The sequence below is a fragment of the Canis aureus genome, chromosome 23 (genome assembly GCF_053574225.1).
Source record: "Canis aureus isolate CA01 chromosome 23, VMU_Caureus_v.1.0, whole genome shotgun sequence".
Classification (NCBI taxonomy): domain Eukaryota; kingdom Metazoa; phylum Chordata; class Mammalia; order Carnivora; family Canidae; genus Canis; species Canis aureus.
This window is the reverse complement of record NC_135633.1, coordinates 2,831,681-2,857,273: the sequence shown is the minus strand read 5'-3', so window position 1 is coordinate 2,857,273 and position 25,593 is coordinate 2,831,681. Positions and strand designations below refer to the sequence as shown.

Sequence of the window (25,593 nt, the reverse complement as noted above, 5' to 3'; positions counted from 1 at the left end):
AGAACGAAGCCCTAAAGGGAGAAAGGCCTTCAATTCAGTGGAGTGCCAAAACACTACACTTTCATTAAGACGTGGCAAAGTCTTGTAAGGAGGGCCATCCCCACCCTTCCAGCCTGATTTCAGTATTCGGTACACCATTTACCCTCCTGCAGGACACTGTGCCATGTGCCGCCGTAGAAAGAGATGGCCTTGGCTCAGGGCAAGATACCCACGCAGGTTCTGAGCTCGGATAGCAAGGAAATTATCTCCTGTGCAAGACAGTGATACAACAGCCCATGCACTGGCACAATTTCCTCTGTGCTAAAAACGTCCCCAAATGGTAAAGTTGCATCTAAGGAAGAATTCTGGGAAAATGAGGCACGTAAATAAGGAGCTAAGTGAGGTAAAAAGGATGGGTGGTGATCCCATGGTCAAGCCTTACACCTAAATCCACATGCGGATGTTGGGGGCACATTCATAAATGTAAAGAGTCGGGGCAGCCCGGGTGGCTCAGCAGTTTAGCGCCGCCTTCAGCCCAGGTGTGATCCTGGAGTCCCAGGATCGAGTCCCACATCGGGCTCCCTGCCTGGAGCCTGCTTCTCCCTCTGCCTGTGTCTCCGCCTCTCTCTCTCTCTCCCTGTGTGTCTCTCGTGAATAAATAAATTTTTTTTTAAAAATGTAGTCTGCGGCTCCACCAAGATCAGTGTTTCACAGAGACACCGTCTTAGAATCAGGACTTTGTACCCATGACCTGCATATTTAATATTCATCCTAAGAGACAAGAAAATACCACCACTGATTCACGAGATGCACAGCAGCAGCCGGTATGTCACCGGTCAGGGGGTGACGTGGGCCGGTCCCCTGGCAGCAGAGAACGATTACTGAAGTGTACCTCAGGTGTTAAAGGGTTAACATTGCCCTAACTGAATTCCCTTACCATTTCTGTCTTTAAAATGTGCTTCTATTCCCTATTCTCAAAAGCCTGTTTCTTATCCTACCGAGACTCACACGCTTTTTTTTTTCGTGCCTTAAATGAAGTGACAACAAGTCCATATGCAGATTTTGCGGACAAATGTCTGTTACCAACATCCATCCTGTGTCATCAAGAGCTTTCCCTATAGAGTGGTGTATTTTGTTACCAGTTTCAAGTACAAATTGTCAGGATAACACGTTATTGTGGAAAACCTAGGAATTTCAGTCCTTGAAATCCTCCTTTACTGTTCAATGTACGTGTAACCTAACTTAAGGGGCAAAAAAACAAATCCGGTGGAGCCAATCCAGACACACTTCCACAGCGTGCTCCACAGGCCCTTTGCACGAGCTCCGCCAGCTCCCTTTGAGGGTTCCTGGTGCTCGTCGTGCACAAGCACCTCAGGTTGGTTTCAGCCCCGCAACCTTTGCTCCCTGAAAGCACTGCTTGGAACCACAAGGAAATCTTTCATGTAATTCAGGTCTGAAGATCAGATTTGCAAACTGAACTCGAGGGGCCGATAAGACTGTTTGACACCACGACAAAATTTCAATTGTATCTGACTTGACTGCTACACCCACTAAGCTAACAAACCCGAGTGCGTTTCCTTCTTGGGTGAAACAGGCCTGACACGGCTCCCTGTGTTTCTGATGCAGATAAAGGTCCCCGTGCCCCCCCCCCCTTTTTTTAAATAGTTTGCTTTGACTCCTCTCCACCTCTACCCCTCTCCCAATTTTGGAGAGAATTTAAACCACGCAATTCACTCAACAAGTGATGCGCACAACGTGCTTTTTAAAACTATTACAGGGAGAAAACTACCGTGAAAAGCACTTCAAGATCATCTCCACGATCAACAAATGTCACGTGGGCTTTACGCGCTTCTCGTCCACAGTCTATTTGTATGTTTTCCTGGTAGTTTTTCTGTTCTAAAACTCAAAGATTTAAAAAATAAAAAATAAAAAAATAAAATAAAATAAAATAAAATAAAACTCAAAGATTTTAGCTTTGCCTTTCTCAGCCTTCCAAACCAGGCCAAACGAGCGAATATTTTGATCCTTTAGTCTTGGGAAATAAGAACAATTCTGCATGAAGTTCTTGAAGTGAAATGAACTCTGAAGAAGCACAAGAAAATGACTATTTGAAACGTCTAATGAATTCAGGTCTGAGGGGGTAGGATGGTTCCCTCTGGGTACATGTGTCCAAGGTCACAAAGTGTGTAGAGGTGACAAAGTCACATGTCTCAATGGATTCACTGAAAGAGTCTCCTCAGAGTCTACGCACATGGTTATGGCAAATAACATATCCTACGCTCCGTAACTTGGCACTGTGGCAAAATTAGCGACTTAATATATTTGTGCCTTTAATTAAACTTCTATTTAAACTTGAAATTAAATGGTGAATACCTTGGATACTCTCTTTTGATGACATTAGATACATTTTAAAGTTTGACCTTTACAGCGTAGGATATGTTTTATTGGCACATATATTTTTGAAAGGTTTACTTATTTGAGAGAGAGGGAGAGAGAGAGCAAGCAGGGGAGGGGAGAGGGACAGGGAGAGATTCTCCAGCACACTGCCCTGAGCTTGGAACCCAACACAGGACTGGAGCTCATGACCCCCAGATCACGACCGGAGCCAAAATCAAGGGTCAGACGCGCAATCAACTGAGCCCCTCAGTCACCCCTGTATTAGTCCACATTTTAATTTCACATTCATTTCTCATTAACCAGGAGATTATCTAATCTAAATGATAAGGTCGTCTAATTTCCAGTGATGTGTTTTTTTGGGGGGGGGGTTAAAAATGGTTTTATATCAGCAAGCAGATGAGACAAGCAGTTCAAACATTTTCAATCAAATCTTCTACTACAGGCGTTTCCTACAAAAGCCTACATTCGAAGTTATTTCAAAGGGCAATAAAAAGAAAGACGTGGGCAGCCCAGGTGGCCCAGCAGTTTAGCGCCACCTTCGGCCCAGGGCATGATCCTGGAGACCCGGGATCGAGTCCCACGTCAGGCTCCCTGCATGGAGCCTGCTTCTCCCTCTGCCTGGGTCTCTGGCTCTTTCTCTCTGTGTGTCTCTCATGAATAAATAAATAAAGCCTTTAAAAAAAAAAAGAACAGTACATAGGGCAGCAGTATACCCTTTAAAAAAAAAAAGACGAATGGGGCAGATTAGAATACACGACTACATGATAAAGTTAAAATCTAATTGTGTAACCCAGAACATATACGTGTGAATTAAATTCTGTTTTAATTCAGAGTGATTCCATGTACATAAGAATTACCTGGGGAAATTTTTTTTAAATACAGCTTCCTATAGCGTCCTACCTTTAAAGAGAAAATACCATTACTTCGAGGAGATGGCGTAGGGGTCTGCATTTTAACAGAAGCTGGTACTTCCGATGCAAGCGGACAAAGTGCCACACTTTGAGAAACTACGCCTTCCTCCCGCTGTACATGGAATCGGGACACGCGCCGATGCAGCGTACGCGGGCGTTCCTTACTCTGGTACAATGACAGGCTAACGAACCAAGCTCCTCGTTTAAAAGAATACTTTTCCAAAGAAATAAAAACAAATTAATGAATACTTTTTCGTTACTTTCAGCCATCCCCGTCACCTGGTTTATATAAATTGGATAAACTAATAACCAAAAGGAAGCACCAATAAAATATTTCATTATTATCATCAGTAGATGCCACACGTCAGATATTGCTATAAGTGCTGTTCGTGCATGAAAGTATATGGCAAGTAACGAACACACTACTGTATGGAGAACTTTAGGTAACTTGCACAACCTCCCACAGCTAGCAAGTGGCAAAGTGGAGATCCAAACCCAGACGAGCCCGATAAAGACGCTAATGGCTTTTCTTAATCTTGGCAGGAAACGAACCGCAATCCCCACATGCATCAGTTCAGCGCTCCACACTCTCTTCTGTTAAGATGCCCCTGGAGATAGAGGGGTTGGGTCTTCTAGTCCCAAACATGAGAAAAACTATAAAGTTGTAGCCTTAACAACACTAGCTTATAATATTCATTCTAGTCATTAAGAAATGTTGGTTTAATATAAAAACAGTTGCTTCTTCAAAGTCTTCTATGGATGTTGCATGGCCGCTGGGACGCCACTGCTGCCTACTGGATCGCCCCACCGGAGGGGGAAGGGAGGGGTGGGGTAGGGGCATCAGAACAGCGGGAGCAGCGATTACTGTTCTCGGATCATGTACGTACGTACATACATATGGGAAACGATGCAAAAAAGAACAAAGTGAAGTGCTATATGAAAAAGCGTTTACGAAAAAAATAAAAACAAAATAAATAAAATAAATAAAATAAATAAAAAGAGAAAAAGCGTTTAGGGCGCCTGTGTGGCTCAGTCAGTTGAGCGTCTGACTCTTGATGTCCGCTCAGGTCATGATCTCAGGGTCATGGAACCGAGCCCCGTGTAGGGCTCTGGGCTCAGCAGAGTCTCCCTAGGCTCGCTCGCTCTCTCTCTCCCTCCCTCTGCCCCTGACCCCGCTCACTCTCACCTGCTTGCATGCACGCTCTCTCCCTAAAAAAAATCTTAAAAAGAAAAAAAAAAAAAAAAAGCTTTTGAAATGAACGAAAACCAAGCTTTTGAACATGGTAAAAACCAAAAGTTAACATCTTGAACACTCCACTTAAAACCAAACCCTCTTCAAAAAGAAAAACTTGGGAAGAAGGCAGTGCAAGAGACTAAGTTACCACGTCCAATGTGAGTGCAAGGCCCACGGATGGGGAATTATAATCAGTTGGTTCTGATTATCGGGGCTGCCCAAAACAGAAACGTCTCTGTGGCTGTTGGCGTTTCCCGACCATCACGGCACAAGACGCTTAGACCTTCTGTACACACGTAACTCTGGTCCTGGAGGGGTGGCCATCCCCTGCCATGCACAAGCTCCGGGAATCATACCTGGCGGTGTATGGTGGTAACGTCTCTCCCAGCACCTGAGACGAGGGGGGGGTCAACGGAACCATGTCCTTGTCCCTCACCATATGGCATTTTGATAGCAGCACCTGGCCATCCCCAGTTTCATCCCAGATGAGAGAATAAATCTCCCCTTTTCCTGGGACTGCACGTCTTTTCACCGTTAGCAGCCAGAGGGGTCTACTAATGATCTAAGAACGCAGGAAACCAAAAAAGCTTACTTACAAAGACTGCAAAGCACTCAGTCCTCGAATGGCTTCACTGGGTACTGTTTTCAACTGATTGTTCTGCAGGGTTCTGGAAGGAAATTTTTGGTTAGTGAATAAAAAGCAATTGTTACTATTTTTTTTTCTTAGAAGAATTCAGAGCCCTTTCTATCCAAAAAAATATTTCCAAAGGCAGGAAAGGAGGAGAGGTCAAGGTGGAAAGCACCCAAGGAAAGAGAAGTGCAAAAAAAGCAAGAAGCATTTGCTATAAAGCCCGCAATGAAACCGAAGCCGCTATCCCAAGCCATCTCTGGACACAGACCTACTGGTAATACACGTTTCCAGGGATCTTTCACTCTCAGGAACTAAGACACCCTAATTAATATTCATCACCCTAGGGACGGTTAAGGTTAATTAGGAAGTGTAACAAGTTAACTGGGAGGTAGAACAAGCAAACCGGCTGGAGCCCCTAGTGCCTTTTCAAGCTGGAATAAAGCAGAGCCCAGAAACACGGGCATTAGGTAAAGCCAATTTTTCCAAGAAGACTGCAGACCCTGAGCTCTTAGGGAGCAGCAGACACGTCCTTAGTGAATGGAGGGCCCGGAGCAGAAAAAAAGGGCTTCAACTGTATGTAACGGTTAGAGAGAAGAGAGGCATTTACTGGTACTGAAAATGAGGTCTTCACTGCTGTTGTCTAAGCCTCTTCTAGTCATACTAATACAGTGACTGCTTGACAGGAATCACGACCACAGAATGGAAGGGTAAAAGCCACAGAACTCACCGAACCAGAGAGGTCCAGTGACTTGCAGAGGATTGCCCAGCAAGGTAGTGGCAGTCAGTTCACCTGTTCATCTGCCATGGTCCAAACCCCTACCCACTGCCAGGAATTTATTTCCTGGTCCCTCACAGACTCTGTGAATTATAGACGTCTTAATTCCTTTTGGCTTTAAAAAACTATTTTAACATTTCGAGCTTTTGTAAGCCTTTTTCTCCCTTTGGGGTCAGCTAATTCAAAGTTCTTACAGCTATCCGGTAAGTAGAAACAGCTCTACCAGTAAAGCTTAAATATGATTTTGATTCAATCCATTAGCCCCACAAAAAGCCTAATACATTCAACTGTAATGCACTGAAGGTCAGAACACCTATTATTTAGAGTTTTAACTTTTGTTATCTAGACCCAAGGTTGCCTAAATCAGCCCTCGCCTCCCACACTACCCATTGGCCACTCCTTAAATCTTTTAATCCTGAACTAAAAGAAACTGTGCTTACCCTAGCTCCAAGCATGTTGACTATGCAAAAAGAAAATACACAGCCAGCTGTGAAACTCTAAAATTGCATTACTTACAGAACTTTGAGTTCTTTCAACCCAGACAAGGCCTTTGGGTGGATAAAAGAAAGGTCGTTGCCAGCCAATCGTCTAGGGGGAAAAAAGTAGCAAGAAAAAAAAAAATTGTAATTCAGGCTCTTAAAATTCAGAACTCACAATAAACTAATCTGTGATTAAAGCTCTATGTTAAACATTTCTCAAGTCTGTCTGACATTCAACATGGACTTAAACCTTTGCTAAAGCGATCCCAAGATTCTCCCAATGAGATAAATGTCTCTAGAATTTTTTTTTTTTTTTAGACTCCCAATACAATAATTCAAACAGGCACATTTTTATTCTGGTGAGGTCAAGCAAGCCAAAACACATTAAACCAAATTAAGTTTGCTATTCATGGTCACTCTCTGCAGCTTGCAGTGTTTTCCAAGTGCCTCATAAATACAGACCACTGGTCAGCAGGCAGGAGTGTTTATACAGATCAGAGCAAACCAGTCTGTTAAGGAGGAATGCCTCCCGGAGGCAAGTCAGCCTGTTATCTCTCCATTACCAAGGGCGGGCGTACTCTGTGCAAAAGGGAAGCGAAAAGTGAAAGTCACTATAAGCAGGATTTTCCAAGCAAAGGCATATGTGTGTGTGTATAAGATTCTCCCAATGAGATATATGTCTGCAATTTTTTCTTTTAACTCCCACCACAATAATTCAAACAGGCACATTCGGGGGCAGGGGGGTGTGCACCCGTGTGTATGCACACACAGACGTGTATGTATGTATGGGGTGTTTTTGAGAAAGGTTTTCCTAAAGAAATTCTAAAGTGACAAATGTAACAGGGAGTAAGGGTGAGTAAGGAAAAGACCAGAATTCCTGGGGTCCTTTTGTAAGACAGTCTGAGCCCACAGTTCCTGCCGTGCCCCACTTCCCAGGCACACAGAAACGGGAGGAGAAGCTGCACAGGACTTTAGGGACAAGGAGCGGGACGTAAGGCAGCAGCTCGAGTGAGTAACCTGTACACAGGTGGGCTGGAGGGAGGTCTCCAAGCCGGACTTAGGAACGAGGGCCGTGTGCCTGGACGTTAAGGACACAGGACCACACCCCCCGCCCCATCCCTCAACACGGCCTGGTTTCACCAGGGGCACTTCCCCCAGCAACAGGTTTCGTATCTGTAAGTTGCTTTTTTTTAAAGTGCTCTCCCTCCCTGTGCCCTAGCATCACGTGCCCTAGCATCATCAAGTCCTAGTAATCCCTCCTTAATTTTTTTTAAATTTCTTTTTATTGGACTTCGATTTGCCAACATATAGCATAACACCCAGTGCTCATCCCGTCAAGTGCCCCCCTCAGTGCCCGTCACCCAGTCACCCCACCCCCGCCCACCTCCCCTTCCACCACCCCTTGTTCGTGTGCCAGAGTTAGGAGTCTCTAATCCCTCCTTTAAAGGTTCCGTTTTCATCCCTCCCTCTCCTCCCTGCAAGCAGCCTGCACCTCGGAGCCACCTTCATCGAGTCACTCGTTCACTGAAAAGTTTCGTTCGTTCATCAACAAACATGAGGGTCTACTAAGCACCAGGGGTACGACATGCTCCTCCTAGACCTCTGGTCCCCCTCGCCTTCCAATCCACCCCTCTAGTACTCCCTGATTTTAGGGACACAAGAAACGCTCCTTCATCTGAAGTCACTGAGGCCTGAAACTACTTTGTAGACGCGTTATTTTCTCTAGAACTCTTTGTCCCAGTTAAAATGCAAATAGCCCTGGAAAGGACCCCGCTTGGTCCTTACCTAGCCTTACCGTAGGGATGTGGCCTGAAGGTGTGTGTTGGGCAACGGGACGGTGCCGGTGCGGGTGGAGAACCAGGGGACTCAGAAACCAAGAGTGACTACGTAAAATTACTTCTTCGGTAGCAAGGATCACGACACTGGCTTCTCAGGCAACACCACGGGTGTCGCACAGGGTCGACCTGAACTAAATTCCTCCTAAAAAGCCCTCTCACCACACACCGGGCACCCTCATACCTTTCAAGGCTTCCCAAGATCCAGACTCAAAATTGCTTACTTTGTACCATCAGGCTCTCGGCCTTTTACCTCCCAAGGTTCACCATATGTAAAGTGAGAGACTGAAAAAGACAGTCTTAATACCTCCTGAAGGTTAAAAATATTTAAAGTGATTTGTCCTCAGCAACCCTCTGGGTTCTAGCCTAGCCAGCGCCACCGCTGGTCTTCCCGTGCTTTACCCCCCAACCTCCCCTTCGCTCCTCGAATACCCGACTCCAGCGTTACTTCCCGCGAAGACTTCAGTTTTCGTGAACACGCCTAGAACTCGTAAACACAGGCTACAACCTACTGGTTGTTCCTTGCACATTGGCCTTTTAGGTCAAGCACAAGCAGTGCCCCGATCGGGCATGCATCTCACACTTGTGTTACTACCCACCAACACGCCAACTCATCAGTCAGAAACCGTTTTCTGAGAATTTTCCCCATTGAAAATACTCGCCATTCCGATGCCACAGCCCCCAGCCCCCACTGTCTACCCTAATGCACACTTGGTGCAAGCTCTCTCTATATCTGAGATATAGAAGAGGCCTTTCTATATCTCAGATTTACTAATTAAGATTCAATTAATAATGCTCATGCCGTAAAGGGAATATTTAAAAGATCACATTTCTGGGGGCCTGGGTGGCTCAGTCGGCTAAGCATCTGCCTTCGGTTCAGGCATATCCCGGGGTCCTGGGAGCCCGCTTCTCCCTCTGCCCCTCCTCCCTGCTTGTGATCTCCCTCTCTCTCTCTCTCAAATAAATAAATAAAATCTTTAAATAAGTAAAAAAAAAAAAAAAAAAAGATCACATTTCAAAAAAAAAAAAATCAAATCATACCGTACGGGGCCATAGCCTTCTTTCCCCGCAGGGCTGCAAGTAATCATGTGACTATGGCTGCTGCCCGGGTTATCTCAAAGATCTGCCTTAAACAGCTCGAGTCTGGGGCACCCGGCTGGCTCCGTCAGTAGAGCATACTATTCTTGATCTCGGGGTTGTAAGTTCAAGCCCCGTGTTGGCTGTAGAGATTATACTCAAAAATAAAATCTTAAAAAAAAAAAAAAAAAAGGCGGGGGGGGGGGTGGGTGGCACACGGCGGGCCCAGTTGGAAGCACAGGAGACTATTGATCTCAGGGCTGTAAGTTTGAACCCCGCCAAACACTGCATGCAGAGATTACTTAAATATAATTTTTTAAAAGATCAAAAAAAGAAAAGCTCAGGTCCAGTAAAAGACAAACACCATAAACAGACTGACGTTGTTACAGGATTCGTGATTTTTCTCTCTAACATTAGTTTTTAATGTCCCCGTATCTATGAGCTTTCCTTGAGCTCAATCTATTACACTAGGGCCGCATGAAAGAGTGTTTTAAAAAATAACAAAATGCAGAGCACCTGATTACCTTTACTTGTCAACAAAAAAGACTGTTTACCACCTCAGCCAAGATCCTTGCTCCCTCTTCCCAAATCCCTGCCCCCTTTATAGGCCAAGGGAAAACTAGAGTAACTGAGCTTCAAGAAGTAGCCTCTCTTCCTCCACTACTTATCGTTAACAGAAATGACCAAATGAGCTCCCTTCGTGTGGTTTTTGCCAAAATACAGGCCCACTCTCCGGAGATAAACCCTTGGAGGATGCAGTGGATGGTGCCAACGGAGCCGAGAGGGGACCCTACCGCACACTGCCGCGGCAGTCCCATTTCTTAACTACAGTAAACGTATCGTGTGGAGCCTGTAGGGCCGCATCAACACACGCTTCCCGAGCTGTCGCGTTCATGAATCCTAAACACGACAGCTTGGAGAAGGCTCTCCAGATCCAGCAGCCGCGTGCCCCAAAGTCCCATCCCATTTTGCTTCTTTCGTGAGCCAGAATTTCTTGCAGTAGACGCTGGGGACGCCTCGCATCAAAACCTCAGATCCGGGGAGAGCGAAGTGAATAAGTAACAGGGTTAGGGACAAAGTCCCAAGAGCTCTGAAAGGAAAGAGGCCTATGGAATGAGCCCACAGGAGTCGCAGGCCCGGAGATCCACGGCTTACGGACATTCTTCCATTTGAATCATCTCATTGCCGTGGCCCCGTTTCCCCGAGTCCCTGGGGGGCTAGGTGACTTGGCGGACGGCGCACGGAGGGGAGGCGGAGGAGCCAGCATTCCAGCGCCACTGCTTATTCACGTCAATGCCCCTGGTGTGTCACCAAGAAGTTGGGAAATACCTCCCCGAGAGGTGGAACAGAGTGGACTTGGGCAATAGCCTTGCTCTGAGCATCGACGCTCTCCCCTGGTAGCCTGGAGCCCCGAGTAGGGCCTGTGGACCTAAGAGCTCCCGAATGCAGCCATGGAGGAATTTCCAACAGACCACCAGTGCCATCCTTTCCACAGCCAGAGATGAGCAGTGGGAAAGGGGCTAAGGATGGGATCCCAGGGTGAGGGCGGGCCCTAAAACTCACTGGGACTTTATTTGGGACGTAGAGGAGTCTTGGTTGTGCTTCTTTTAATGCAAACTCTCATGGAAAAAGAGAGGATGTATTGGCTGGCCCCAGAAAACCCGTTTAATTCGCTAAGTGAGGATACACAGATATACATTATTACTACTGTTCCAATGGGAGCAGTGTAAGAACAGAAAGGTGGACATGGTACAATTTTCTGCATGCTAAGGGGACAAGGTCCCAGACATCACTTCCTTCCCCTCTGCGCCCTGAAGCTCCTCTCTCCAAAGACCAAGAGCCTCCTTGCAAGGTTTCAATCCATTCACTCTTCCTCTTCCTGCCGTCACCTGAGTCTAAGCCCCCAATTCCCCTCCACCCTCCACCAGATTACTGCCATGAACCTCCGCAAGACTCCTGCCTCAACCACTTAATTATAACACTGTGGGAGCCACATCTTAAAAAAGCACAACTCTGAGCATTTTCCCAAAGGCTTTTTTTTCCCTGCTGACTTAGCTGGAATTCCACCGTGGATCGTCTCTGCCTTGCTTACCTGATCCCACAACGCGCCCCGTGTCCTACGGCTTAGCACGCCATGCCTTCCCATCTCTGATTCTTTGCTCATGACACTTCCTTCGCCTGAAATACCCTGACTCCGGTCTCTGCCAAGTGAAACATTACTCATCAGTACTGTCCAAGTTGGATACTGCCACAAATACGAAACCATCGTGCTAGCAGCTTCCTTTGATTCCACCGGTATTAGACGAAGCTCTCACGGGGCACACATCTTATTCTGCCTCTCGTTACTACAAACTGGCCACATCCCCTCAAGCCGTACTATATGTCCCTTATGGGCAGGGACCGAGTCGTACTCATTTTGTCTTCCCTTGCACGGGGCCCTACGCGCTGCAGACACTTGGTATTTGCCATAATGCCGCAACTAAGCCCCAGCAGGACTCGGGACTCGACTGCTACTGAAAGGGTGGGGAAAGCTTCCTGTTTATCTTCTCTTTTCTGCAAGTTTTCTCCTCTCGTTTCATTTCTGCTCCCCTACTGCCCCCCAGTCTCCCGACATGAAAGAACCACTTGGCTAGATTTTAAAGTGCTATGGCAACAATTTTCCTTCTTAACATATTCCGGGAGTGCACTTTCTTAGGGAAGTGGAGGGTGGGCCCGAAACACGGGAACGCCAGCCCACAGGTCAACAGGATCATCTGGACACACTCTGGGCCGTGCACATGATCACACAGAGCTGGAACAAGTCTAGCAGGACTTCAAATGGGGACACAGTCTACCTCAAGGCAACTCCTATTTATTCTGCTTGTTGCAACAGTCTCAGAAGCAGAGAGAGCAACGACAGGGAGGGGAGAGACAGAGAAAGGGCGGAGGATGGGGAAAGGGCAAGCCGTCAGACTTCCGCTCTCCCACTGGATTTGGAGCCATTCCAGGAAGCAGGATACAAGTGGCTCAGTGTGTAATGTCTTTATGAATCTGTTTCGTACGCATTTATTATTCATAAGGTCCACGGGCTCACATTAGCGGCTCTTTCCAGGGGAAGCTAGGGTCTTCGATTATATCCTCTCTTCTTAATGCATATGCTACATGATATTTTCTGTCTGCCGTCGGTCCCAGGAGGGGGAAGCAGGGACAGCGCTGGCTAAGTGGGCACAGATTAACGGTGGGTACGAACAAGCAGGCCACATTCTACTATGTCATCTGCGCCAGACGGTTCATACTTTCGAGAAATGTGCGGAATCAGGCTGGCATTTCTTCACTTGGGAAGCAATTTAAAGGAACGAGAGAGGCAAGTGTGAAACAGATTAAAAAAAAAAACAAAAAACACAGTTGGTGTTATTTCTCTAAGAAATGCCTGGATTTGGGTTTCTTCTGGCCTGCCACAGAAACTTCACTGTAGCCATTTGGCTGGAATTCTGGCCAAGACCCAGTGACTCAGGACTACAATGTACACACTGACTGGACATATGGACCGAGCCAGGAGGAGGGCGGATGAGGGCGCAGCAGCTTCCAGCAGCTGTTGTGAGGAGCCTGGCGTGGAGAAGGCGGGAGTTAGGCAACTGCAGCAGCCAGGCCCCGGCCCCGAGCTCGCTCGCGTCCCAACAACAGAGAGCTTCACTCAGGGCAATCCCTCTAGCACACTGGGAGACGTCAGGGTCGAGGGTGCCAAAGCCCCCACCCCCCGCGCCCGCTGCCTTCCTCGGGCAGAGGAGGTGACCAGGGCCCGGCGCCCCGCTGCCCTCGAGCCCTGACCGAAAAGCGCGGTAAGCACCACCCTTCCCTTCCGGGGCCTCCTCTCCCCCCTCGGCACTCCGTCCGACACCTACCTTTCCCCACCTGGCACACGGGACCTGCACATGGGAACTACGGCAGGCTGCGCCCCAATACGTCCGGCCGCCCGGCCTGCCCTGCCGCCGAGCCCTGTGAGGCAGGTGGGCGCCCCAGACACAACCCCGGGCGGCCTGCGCCTCCACAGGAGGCATTTCTAGGCCAAGGCTGACCGGGCGAGCACGGCCGCAGGGAGTGTCTAACCGGAGGCGAGGGGCACCCCCTCATGAAAGAGAACCCGAAACCTGCAGGCCCTACCATGTCGGCAACCGTATTAAAGTACAAGCAAAAACCATGGTCATGCACACCCCTCACCCAAGTCCCCAACCATGTATTTATGTGTTAAGGCCCCGCTATGTGCTTGGAACTCTGCGGCCTCCTGTGAAAGACCCCAAGAGGTACACTGGTTTCCAGTTAGAGATATTTAGTATCAATATATATTGACAAAAAGTTGGGGCAGCTCAGTTGGTTGAACGTCTGACTCTTGGTTTTGACTCAGGTCATGATCTCAGGGTCATGAGATGGAGCCCTTGCAACTGGCTCCGTACCCAGGGCAGAGTCTGCTTCAGATTCTCTCCCTCTCCCTCTGCACTTCCTACCGTGCTCTCTCTAAAATAAATATGTAAATGTGAAATATATAGACAAAAAGTGACGTCACCTTAGCACCCTTTCATTTTAATTATCCTATATACTCACCCTCGTTATCACATCCCTCCGCTGTTTTTTTTTTATTTGTTAAATATTTTATTTATTTATTTATTTATTCATGAGAGAGAGAGAGAGAGAGGCAGAGACACAGGCAGAGGGAGAAGCAGGCTCCATGCAGGGAGCCCGACGTGGGACGCAATCCTGAAGGCAGGCAGTCAACTGCTGAGCCACCCAGGGACCCCCAGCTCTGCTGTCTTTTAAAACAGAACAAAGTGTCTCTGTTTCCTTCGTGCCTTGCCCAAGGTCCTATACCACAGCTAAATAATGTAAATCCTAGAAATAAAACAAGGTGAATAAGGTAAAATAATGCAAATTCCAGAAACAGAACACTGTTGCTTTGTGTATTTTCTATGAATGGCTTTAAGAGAACCAAAGGATGTAGTTATTTTCTTAGTAAATAGAAGGGCTAACAAGTAAATAGCTCCCCTTGGACATTCTTCTTATCAAGGTTAAATAAACTTCATCTGATACCGTGTATCAGAGTCCTGAGTCAGCTAACAGTGTTTTACTCACCCTATTTCTTCACAAACCAGGAAGAGTTTTATATCTTCATATAACTTTTATGTAAGTGCACGTAAAAACTGAATATGTTTTAAGAACACACAGGTATTAAGAACCCTTCTTAAATTCCCAAGGTTTTTAAAGTAGATTTGCTTGAGAAGGGGGAAATTATTTCATTTATCTATTTGAATATACCCACATATATCACAGGTAGATCAATAAAACCCCTGGCAATGGTTACATTTCCTGGGCAAAGTTATCCTGACAACCTCTGGCAATAAACACACGCAATATCCACCCAGATGAGGAAATATGTTACCGCTTTTAAGAAGTTTTACAACTAAAAAAAAAAAAAGAAGTTTTACAACTAACATCTACCAGCAAATATTGACCTTTGACTCTAGGCGAAGCACCATAGGTTTGGCAAAGTAAGTACTGTGCTTTCCCAGGAAACGTCCCATTTCATTTCTTTTAAATAAGGATAATTCATTAACCATAAAACTTCAGGAGAATTTAGTTTTTATATAGTCTGGTAGTTTCTAACATCAATAAATTCAAAATGAAGAAGAAATCCTGTCTTAACTCCTGCCTCAATTTCAAGCTCAAAAAATGCGGTTACCTTCACCAGGTCATACTGGAGTGGGTGACAACAGGCCCCAAATAGGAGCCCTCAGAGGAAAGGCAGAGGAGTTGCCGAGACACGTGCACACTGACGCACCTTGAGCACCGAGTAACAGGGCACGCACTCCAGCGCTTCGTAGAGAGGAGCAAAGAAAAGTGCAAGAGGAACTTGGAAAAGCAAGACCAGGAAGGCTCCCTATGGCAGAAAGGGCTCAAAATGGACCCTATGAAATGGGTAAGACGTGAAGAGGAGAGAGAGGAATCATGCTTAGCAAATATCCATGCCTTCCTGGCATAGCCTGGGTTCATTCGAAAAGATCACCTCCTTCACATGACGCCGCTCAATGAGTAAATTTCGACTGCTTTTAATCAGTGATACTGATCCCATTCCAGTGGCTGGTTTAGGGTTGGACCTGTGACCCCAGCTCTGGCTACAGGAAGTCAGCTGGGGGTTTCTGGGAAAGGTAGCTTTCCTCCTAAATGGGGATACAATAGAAGGGATGACTCTCTTCTCTTTCTGGATGCTACCCCATCTAAATAGACTTTGTGAAGTGACTGCAACCCCGGTGCTACCTGAACCAGAGGAGCAGAGTAGGAAGGCAAAGAAACTGGGTTCCTGAGGATGTGACCTAACTCCATTAACCAGCTCTAGGGGAGGTCTTCTCGTTATGCAAGATAGTACATTTCCTTACTGTTGAAGCTACTCCAAATTTAATTTGTTTCTTGCAGCCAAACGTACTTTAACCAACTGCCCAACCAATGACCATTCTTCCCTTCTTACCTAGTAATAGAACCTTGAGATTTTGGTCTAGACAGCAATATGCCCAGTTCAAAAGCCATACTTCCCCGCATCCCATAGTTAGTCTGCCCACGTAACTAAGTCCTAGCCAATGAGATGTGAGCAGAAGTTTATATGGGAGGCTTAAGATGGCTTCTTGAAGCTGACTACTGGGAAATATTCCCCTCTTTCTTTCCTCCTTCATCTTTCCTATTGTTGAGAACCGGGTCATGATGGCTACAGCGTATGTAGACAGTCATTTTGTGATCTTGAGATGGTAGCTATAGAATGAATGAGAAATGCAGAGCATCAGAACCTCCATCCCTGATGACTTTGCAATGCACCAAAATAGTTCCATAGATACGTGTGTGTGTGCATGCATGCACGTGCACCTTAGGTGTGTAAGCCATTTACGTTGGAGATAATGGGTACTTACTTTTTCCTCTCTTCTCTTTCTACCTTATTTTTATAAGGATCCAGATTTTAAAAATTGAGTATCTGTTAATTTTATGAACATTTTATTAAAAAGTTCAGTGTGCCTATAATACAGACTTTTTAGCACCTCCAACATTATCTATGATATAAACATAATCCAAACTAAGAGGAAGTGAAAATACCTATTAGAAGAAAATAATACACAGATTCTGAATAAAAGGTTCCACTAAAGCATATAATACTGTGTTAAACAAGCATGGATTGATTAAGAATGGACAATACATGGAAGAAATGACTTAGCCTATTTCCTCACTGGGAAATTAAATTATGCTAGTAGAAAACCAAATATGTGTTCACTTACTTCAAGTCATTACTATTTTTAATCAAAGGACAAAAAAATAGCCTTGATTAAAATACATAAGTAGGGACACCTGGGTGGCTCAGCGGTTTAGCACCTGCCTTCGGCCCAAGGCACGATCCTGGAGTCCCGGGATCGAGTCCCACATCAGGCTCCCTGCATGGAGCCTGCTTCTCCCTCTGCCTGTGTCTCTGCCTCTCTCTCTCTGTCTCTCATGAATAAATAAATAAAATATTTTTTAGATTTTTTTTAAATTTTAAAAATACATAAGTAAACCAACAAACCGGTTTCTAGTTGCATCTCTACACGTTCGGAATCCCATGTCAAGTCTTTTAACAATGAACTGCTTGAATTCTCCTGGTTGATTTCCCCTACTCCCCTATGAAGTCCTGACTTATCAAATCCAAAATCTGAGTACACCCCACGTTTCATCACCTCTACTGCTGAACTGCAAAGCACTGGAGGACAAAGCTACAGAACCCATTGGTTCCACTATAATATTACCTAGGCTTTAACTGAGACCTTTCTATATTCTTCACTGATCCTTTGTTCATTTCGGATTGACCCAATTAAACAAACATTTCCAACAATGTGTCTAGTTACTAGATTCTAATCGGCTGAGATAACTATGCTTTCTTTCTGCCAGTCTTTCTTCTCCCTTCGGCTTCCTCCGGGAGGACTGTCCACCTCAAGTAGTCCCAGTGGGTGGGGGGGAGCAATTCATAAGCCACACTGGACCCTGCCATCCCAAACAAAGTAACTGGTTCAAGGACAAGCACATGAGGTAAGTCTGGCTAACCAGAGTCCTCCTACGATTTTTCTGCTGAAAGCACAAGGAAGACTTTAGAAAACTCATTTTGGATCTCAAGATGCAAAGACGTGCTTAGGGCTGCCACTTGGTCTTCTTCCTACACCTGGGTTTCCCTCCATATGGAGACAGCCTATTTGCAACAGGAAAGAATGAAGCCAAAACACAAAATTAGAGACAAAGTTAAGAAATGGAGACATAAGAAGACTCTCATGACTTTTAAACCTTGAGATCCAGTACCATCTGTAGCCAACTCCACCTCTGGAATTTCTAGTTCTACATGAAACAATGAATCCTCTATTATGCCTCAGCTGGGTTTCTGTCTCTTAACCCCTGGGGACTCCTGTCAAATACAGTACATATCCCAAGCTTTAGCTATTCTCCCAAAACCAAAACCACCTACAGCAGGCCCCAAATGTCTGCCTCTTCATGCACTTCCTGACCCCAAAGTCAATCTCACAACCCCACTGAAATGATTCTTTAAAAAACTTAAATTCAAGGCCTTTTCTCAATATCTGGCCACAGGCACCTTTCTCCAGCCTGTCAATGTTGATCCTTCTTTTCTTGTGAAAAATCTCTCCTCCCACAGCTCCTGGGGCACAGTTCTGCCCTAGTTCTCCTGCTCCTCTGGCACTTGGTCTTCTTCCCACACCCGGATTCAAGTGTTTCCCAAGGAGTTGTCTTTGGCTTCCTTCCCTTTTCTTTTACCCTCGCTCTCTTGGCAAGCTCTTTCAATCTCATGTTTCCAGTAATCACCTTAAAATAAAAGACTCCCAAATATATACCCATAGTACTCTAATTCTATAATCTATACCCACGAATCTCTATTCTGGACTCCATGCCTATATCTCCAGAGACCCCCTACTCATATCCCACCTAAATTCCATATGTGTATTCAAGGATAATAGCTTCTCTTCCAAGACAATTGCCCTTTCTATAACGTCTGAATGTTGTATCTTTTATCAAAGCACACCAGACTCCTGGGAATCCTACGTGAAAGTGTTACAGATGTCACCCCATCATTCCAGATGAGATGTCCTCTTGATTCTATTTCCATGCATCTTTTGCAGAGGTTCCCTAGGTGCCCTAATTCAGATTCCCCTCATTCTCATCTGGACCATTGCCATCAGCATCTCCATTTGTCTCTCTGCACTGTCTCAATCACAAACATCCTACTAGGTGTGGTGAGATCACCTTTACTGAAGGTCATATCTGGTCAAGTCATTTCTTAGCTCAAAAAGCTTTCAATAGTCATGCAAAAGTTGAATCTCCTCATTAGTCTGCCAGGAAAGAGGCACAGGATTGGAGCTTCAGTCTGGCCCCTAACTCCTTTCTAGGTTTCTTTCTCCTAACTTCCTTTCAGGAACTCAGCCCTACAAGCAAGCCAATCGCCATTCCTAACACCTGTACCAGTCTTTATATCTTTGCTCACACTCCCTCTTCCACATCTCCTTAGGAATTAATTCCTACCATCCCTCAAGACTCCCCAGAAATACCAACTCTTGGATGAAGTCTTCCCTAATCTTTTTTAATAAGAGAGACTTTGTTTCTTCTCTGAACTCCCCAAACTCTAATACACCACTCATCTCCCTCGAAGGCAAGGATCCCATTTAATTTAACACTGAACACCCTGCTCTACCTAACAAAAGTTTGTTGAATTAACAAATTGCCTTACAAGTCTTTCCCCATGCTCTCCACATCCACAGAGGCATAGCCTGGGAGGAGAGCCAGGTCCATGACTAACGTGCTATGTAACCTCGGCAAGTTACTTAACCTCTCGGAGGAAAACCTCCGCTTCCTCATCAGCAAAATGGGACTGAATACAGCTCAGCAGTTTATGAATAAAAACAAAACAACATCTGTTCTGGGGGAAGCTGGCCCAATTAGTGCAAGTTCTCTTCTTATTTTTCTTTTTACACCCTTACTCCCTAATCTGAGAGTTTTCCAAGTGACACTCGGAATTTACATGAACCAGACAAGCAGTGTCCCTCTGAGAGCTCACTGCGTACTTCCCAACAGTAAGAGCAATTATCTTTCCTACCAAACCATCCCAACAGAGCACTATAAGGTGGAGCAAGAGAATGCTACCAAGAACAGAGTATTTTTTTAACTATCAAATACCACCAGAGCCACTGAGAAACTCACATTTTCTGGGGGAAAAAAATGATTTTTGAAACTTAAAATAAATTATCAAGACACAACAATCAGATATAACTTGTGGCTCTCGATCGTATAATGGACCAGAATTTTATTTTTCTTCTGCTATAGAGAATTATCTATGGAACAGCTGTTAAACTTGAATGAGAATTACAGATCAGATAATAATAGACATCAACGCTATTTTTCTGAGTTTGGCAACTGTACTGCAGTCATTTAAATGAATATCTTTGTGTTTGGAGTAACAATGCCGTATGCAGTGGTAAAGGGGAATTATGACCGCAACTTACTCTCAAATGGTTTAGGGGTAAAAAACGTACATATGTATTTTAGCTCTCCTATTGTGTGCGTGTATATGGAAAGAGAATGTTAACATTTGGGGAATTTGGGAACTCTGACTAAATGGTACACGCGAACATTCTTTACGCTTGCAACAGTTCATAAGTCTGAAATGTTAACGTGTGTGTGCGCGCATATGCACATATTTACACATACATACCTATATAAAAGCACGTTCGATATGTAAATAGGCCAGATTAAACTATTTGAAACTATGGGGTTTTGACCCACTGCTTGTACCGGATTTGAAATCTCCCTGTTCAAATTACTCACTAGTCCTCTTCTTGCACGGTAATGCCCTAATTTAGAATTAACTGTCCTACCGATGAGAAAGATGATGAGTGAGCTTGAACAGTGCTCGGAGACCTAAGTCTTACTTTAGCATTGTGAGCCTTCCAAAGTCAAAGCGCTTCTTGAAACAAATGGAATTATCCTCATCTTCTAGAATGTATTAAACAATACACTGTGCAAGCGCCAAAGCTGGCAACGGTTTCTAACTGCTTTTTCAACATCTAAACTCAAAGTAACATCCATGGACTTTTTGGTGGCAGCCTATGGAAAAGCGGTTGGATATTCCCCCCTCTGTTGTTTCTAATTAAATCATGTTCACGACTCCACATTTCAGCCATTCCCCAAATGCCTACCAGTGCCCTGCAGGTCTGAAGGAAAGCTGAAAATAGTTGTGCTCATAATCACATCAGACTAGATTCTGTGAATGCTAAGTGAATATTTTCTAAGAACTCTGGCTTTTTCCTTTGACGTTGCTAACAGAAACCTATACTGACCCATTCCAATGTCCATCCCCAAGCAAAATAACCTCCCCCTGAAATACTTCAAGAAAAACAAAGACTGCAATGTTTATGAAGATTACTGAACTCGCCCTTCCTCCTGTGGATATAGTACTTTGTAAGGCCACAAAGCACTTTTACATAAATTATTCCATTTTCCGTTTAAAACACTCCTGTGAGGAGTTCCATGCTAGAGTAGGAAACCAGGAGGCAAAAATCAAGAGACTGTTCCAAAGTTTCTGATGTTGGATTAGAATATTTTTGTATTCCCAGAAAGGGGTGGGGGGGATCTGTGAATGGCATCTAGTCTTTTCCCTACTGCTCGCCCCTATATCCAATTTCGTTCCTTCAGGATTAAGTCTAAACTGTTTGGCTTAAAAAGTCCCTTTATGATCTGGCCACATATCCTGATACTTCTCTATCTTTCAATGTATCACACTTCTGTCCATTTCATGAAGAGTAACTGTTACTACGGATGTTTTAACACTTCTGAAATGTCTACGTCTATGGTCTATGTCTTTGCACATGTTACACGGTTCTTCCTGGGGCATCCATCCTTATTCCCATCTGAGAATTCAAGCCTTTCAAGTCTTTCAAGACTCTGCTGAAGCTATTCGAGGAAGCTTTGCCCAAATCCTACAAACTCGAGTAAACATATTACTTTAGGCTTTCGCTGACCTTACACACACTTCTCTGTCTTCATCACGCTATACCAAGTGTTACTTCCATATCTTCCTCTAGACCAATGTTGTACAACTGAACTTTCTGCAGTGCTCTGAATGCTCTATTGTCTATACTGTCAAATACAATAGCCCCTACCCCCGGGGGGCTGCTGAGTACTCGAAAGATGGCTAGCTTAGCTAAGGAACTGGACTTTTTATTTAATTTTAATAATTTTAAATCTAAAACTAAATAGCTACTTATGGCTAATGGCTATGGCATTAGGCAGCAAGGCCACAGACCTACTGTCACCTCCAAGGACAGAGACCATACTTAATTATCTCTGTACCCCTGGTACCTACTACAGAACCTGGCACAGAGCAGGATACAATATTTGTTGAAAGAATAAGTAGATGTTTAAGTATCTATAAACACTTCTTATGTATTATTGGGAAATGATTCCACCTACTAGTCCAAGCATTCTGTATCAACATATAAAATGCGGCCAACCCAGTCACATCTTGTAAAATGCGCCTCATTAATTATAATGGGAAAAAAAAAAAAACTAAACTAAAAACTAAAAACGTCAGCAAATCATTCATTTCGACTCAGGGCACTTCAGCTTCACAATCACTCTTAAATGACTTCCAGATGACTTCTGGATAAATGGTTACACTGTTTATGAAATATTACAATAGTCATGGCAGCATCATTTTGGAATGTCAAAATCAACTACAATGTTTTATAAAGGAAAAAATGGGCTCTTTACCATGCTTTTATTAACATGGAAAAAAAATTCCTTTAAATGCCTGAAGTATTCCCAGAGTATTAAAGACTATTCTGAAGTATTCTTCAAAAACACCCATTAGCTCTCCTAACTTAAATCATTTTTGAAATCCCATCCAATATTTGGATAAGATGTACTGGCTAGATTTGATGGGCTCCATCACTGCCAAAGCAGAATATAGAAAGGATGTGACCTACCTACAAAGAACTCGCAGTCAAATGCAATTTGGTTCCAATGAAAAGTCTCAATTAACAGAATTCATGAGCTTGACATTTGAGATTTTAAGAAATCCAAGATGTGAACTTCACAAAGTGGAGACTAAGCATGTTTCACTCGATATCCAGGCCCTCACTGCAAAATCCCTCAGAATGGAGCTGGCGCTCCATGGCATCAATGAAGGTGGTCTGCACCCAATCGCTGCACCTAGAGCAAGGAGAGCCTCTCCATCTCCTATCTGGTGCATCACACATCCCACAGTGGTTACACAACAGATGAACAGCCACTTGTAAATGTCCTTTCGTTGCATAATTCTGCAAAGGGAGACTAATCCTGAAGTCTAAAACTCTATAAATAAATAAATATATTTATATAGTAAATACTTATAAAGATATAAATAATAAGGAAAAAATAAATAGGTAAAGCATCTTGAACAGCTCAGCTGGTGGGAGTGAGGAGGTGGGGGCTTCAAACACATAGTTCACTCCTTCTTAATTTAAAATTTAATTAAAAATGGGGATCCCTGGGTGGCGCAGCGGTTTGGCGCCTGCCTTTGGCCCAGGGCGCGATCCTGGAGACCCGGGATCGAATCCCACGTCGGGCTCCCGGTGCATGGAGCCTGCTTCTCCCTCTGCCTGTGTCTCTGCCTCTCTCTCTCTCTCTCTCTCTCTCTCTGTGACTATCATGAATAAATAAAAAAAAAAAAAATTAAAATTTAATTAAAAATGAATAATTAGGAAGTGGTGGGCAAAATGGATGAAGAGGGTCAAAAGGAGCCAACTTCCAATTACAAAATAAATAAGTCATGGGGATGTAAGGTACAGCACATTGTCTACAGTTAATAATACTGTATTACATATTTGAAAGTGGTTAAGAAAGTAAATCTTGAAAGTTCTCATCACAAGAATAAAGGTGTAACTAATGGTGATGGACATAAACTAGACTGATTGTGGTGATAATTTCATAGTATACACAAATCATTATGTTGAACACCTGAAGTTAGTCAACTGCATCTCAATAAGAAAATGAATAACCATTTACTACAAAATAACTAATGTTCACTGTAAGAAAAAAAGGGAGGCAAAAATAAAATATACACTTAATTTTTTTACCCAAAGGTAACATTTAGTATTATATATTCCACTGCTTTTCTTTCTTTTCTTGCGCCCTTTTAAAATAGTAAAATAAATACTGGCTATTTACATAACACTTGCTCTGTTTCATGCACTGTCCCAAGCATTTAACATCTATTAATTCATTCTGTCTTCACCAGAATACTATGAGGGGGACTGTTGCTATCTGTACCTTATAGACAAAGAAACTGAGCAGAGGGAGGTTAAGTAACTTGACCCAGTTCACAAGCTTAGAAAGTGGCAAATAATCTCTGTTCAGTTTTTGCTGTGGGAACATGGTGTTCAGCTAAGTAGTGTGGGAAGAAAAATTTCACCTAAACTTTATTAAATCCTTAACTGCTATTTCAATGCTCTTGTCAGAAGCAATGGAGCACATCTAACCTGTGTGGCTTATATTTGATTCCTGTTCCCCATGTTGGGGGAGAGGCTGAGCTTGGTAGGAAGCATTCACTGACGTGGATCTACTATTCAACAGCTGGGCTGTAGGATACGATCTGTGAGATGAATTTAGATTCCTTCAGGGCTGTATGTCTTTGATGTTCTTAGTATCAAACTGTCACCTTCTTACGTACACATATTATATAATCCATTAGCCTGGCCACTAAAAAAACCTGTATTTAACTTGATTTAAATCTGATTTTATTTTTTTTTCACCTGGAATCTTAATATAATGCATAATCTCCAAAATAAATAAATAAATAAATAAATAAATAAATAAATAAATAAATAAAACAAAAACATTGAAATTAAAAATAATGCATCATTTCCAATTACTTTAAAATGTAATTGTGACTATTTTGATCACAAACTTCAAAAAAAAAAAAAAAGTGTGGAAAGCAAAATGAAATGGAGGTTAAAACAGATGGGAAGAATTTTTCCACAATGTAAATTGTTCAACTGGAAGTGTGAGCTGCACCTGACAAGTCCAGAAACATTCTTAAAGGTGTCCTAAGAGACTGAGATGATTTTCCATGCCTTCTCCCCATCCTTAAAAGTCATGTGCAAATGTCTAAGGGGACTTACACTCTCAGTTTTCTGCTCACTTGCAACAATACCATCTCCTGCATCATGACCCGAAAATTCCACGTATTATTTTTTTTATGGTTGTGTTACCCACACAGCAACTCCTTTGGCAACAATGGTAATTACCCCAGCTTGTTATCTCAGGATAACACTGTAATTAACTTGTGTCACTGTAGCATTCATGGTTATAATAATTGTAGCAAAAAATTCCTATGAAAGTAATATTTTTAGTTCTGGCTTTCAAAAATAACTTCAGCAATTACACCGCTTGAAAAAAAAAATCAAGTTTCTTTCCCCGAAAAAAAAAAAAAAGAAAAAAGAAAAAAAGAAAAACATGATTTCCTCTGCGCAAAGCTCACTGAAAGTAAGCTATCTGAATGCCCCCGAAGAAACATTAGACTCTCTCTCTTGTAAGAGCTTCCAAAGAGATTGAGAGAAACAAACACATAAATAAAATACATTTTTCAAAACATTACTTACAGCTCCTCTAGAAAAGGGAAGTTCTTAAATGCATCTTCTGGTAATTGAGTAATGTTGTTCATACTGATATCCCTGGAAAACACAAAGTTAAGAAGATTTTTGACTCAGTGATATTAGACTTAAGGAACTTAATTCAACAGAAAAATAATTAGATGCTGACATTCTGTAAAGAAATGAGAAACATGAGCACACAAGTCAGACACAGGGATAGTCAAAACGTGACTTCCCAATGCAAAGTTAAACCTTTACTTATAGATGATGTTCCACAATTTAGTAATGAACATAGAAATGTACCCAGATACTGGGTTTTCCTTTCCCACCTTAAGTTTTCTTGGAGAAAAAAGAAAGAAAGAAAGAAAAATGCCTCCAACTGCCTCCAACGAGTGGGCTAGTTTGACTTCACAGTGCTCTGGGATTCAAAGTGCTGTACCTGATAAAAATAAACAAATGCATACCCCGGGGTATGATCAAAGATTTGCAGGCAAGGGTGGCTTCTTAAGGCGCTGTCAGGGACAATAAAACAGGTCCTAGCTGTATTCCAGTCATATTTTCTGCAAAACCTATAAAAGTCCTCCAGGTAATAGCTGTAAGGGGATTTCAT

At 43.7% G+C, this 25,593-nt stretch overlaps 1 protein-coding gene across 1 annotated transcript in view; it reads right to left on the bottom strand.

Moving 5' to 3' along the window:
* Positions 1-25,593, bottom strand: part of LGR4 (leucine rich repeat containing G protein-coupled receptor 4) — a 99,463-nt gene that overhangs the window by 20,407 nt on the left and 53,463 nt on the right. The window contains exons 2-4 of the mRNA XM_077866158.1: positions 24,993-25,064; positions 6,444-6,515; positions 5,118-5,189 (exon numbers count right to left, since the gene is read on the bottom strand). Coding sequence (XP_077722284.1) covers positions 5,118-5,189; positions 6,444-6,515; positions 24,993-25,064 — 216 coding nt within the window. The remainder of the gene's footprint in view (positions 1-5,117; positions 5,190-6,443; positions 6,516-24,992; positions 25,065-25,593) is intronic.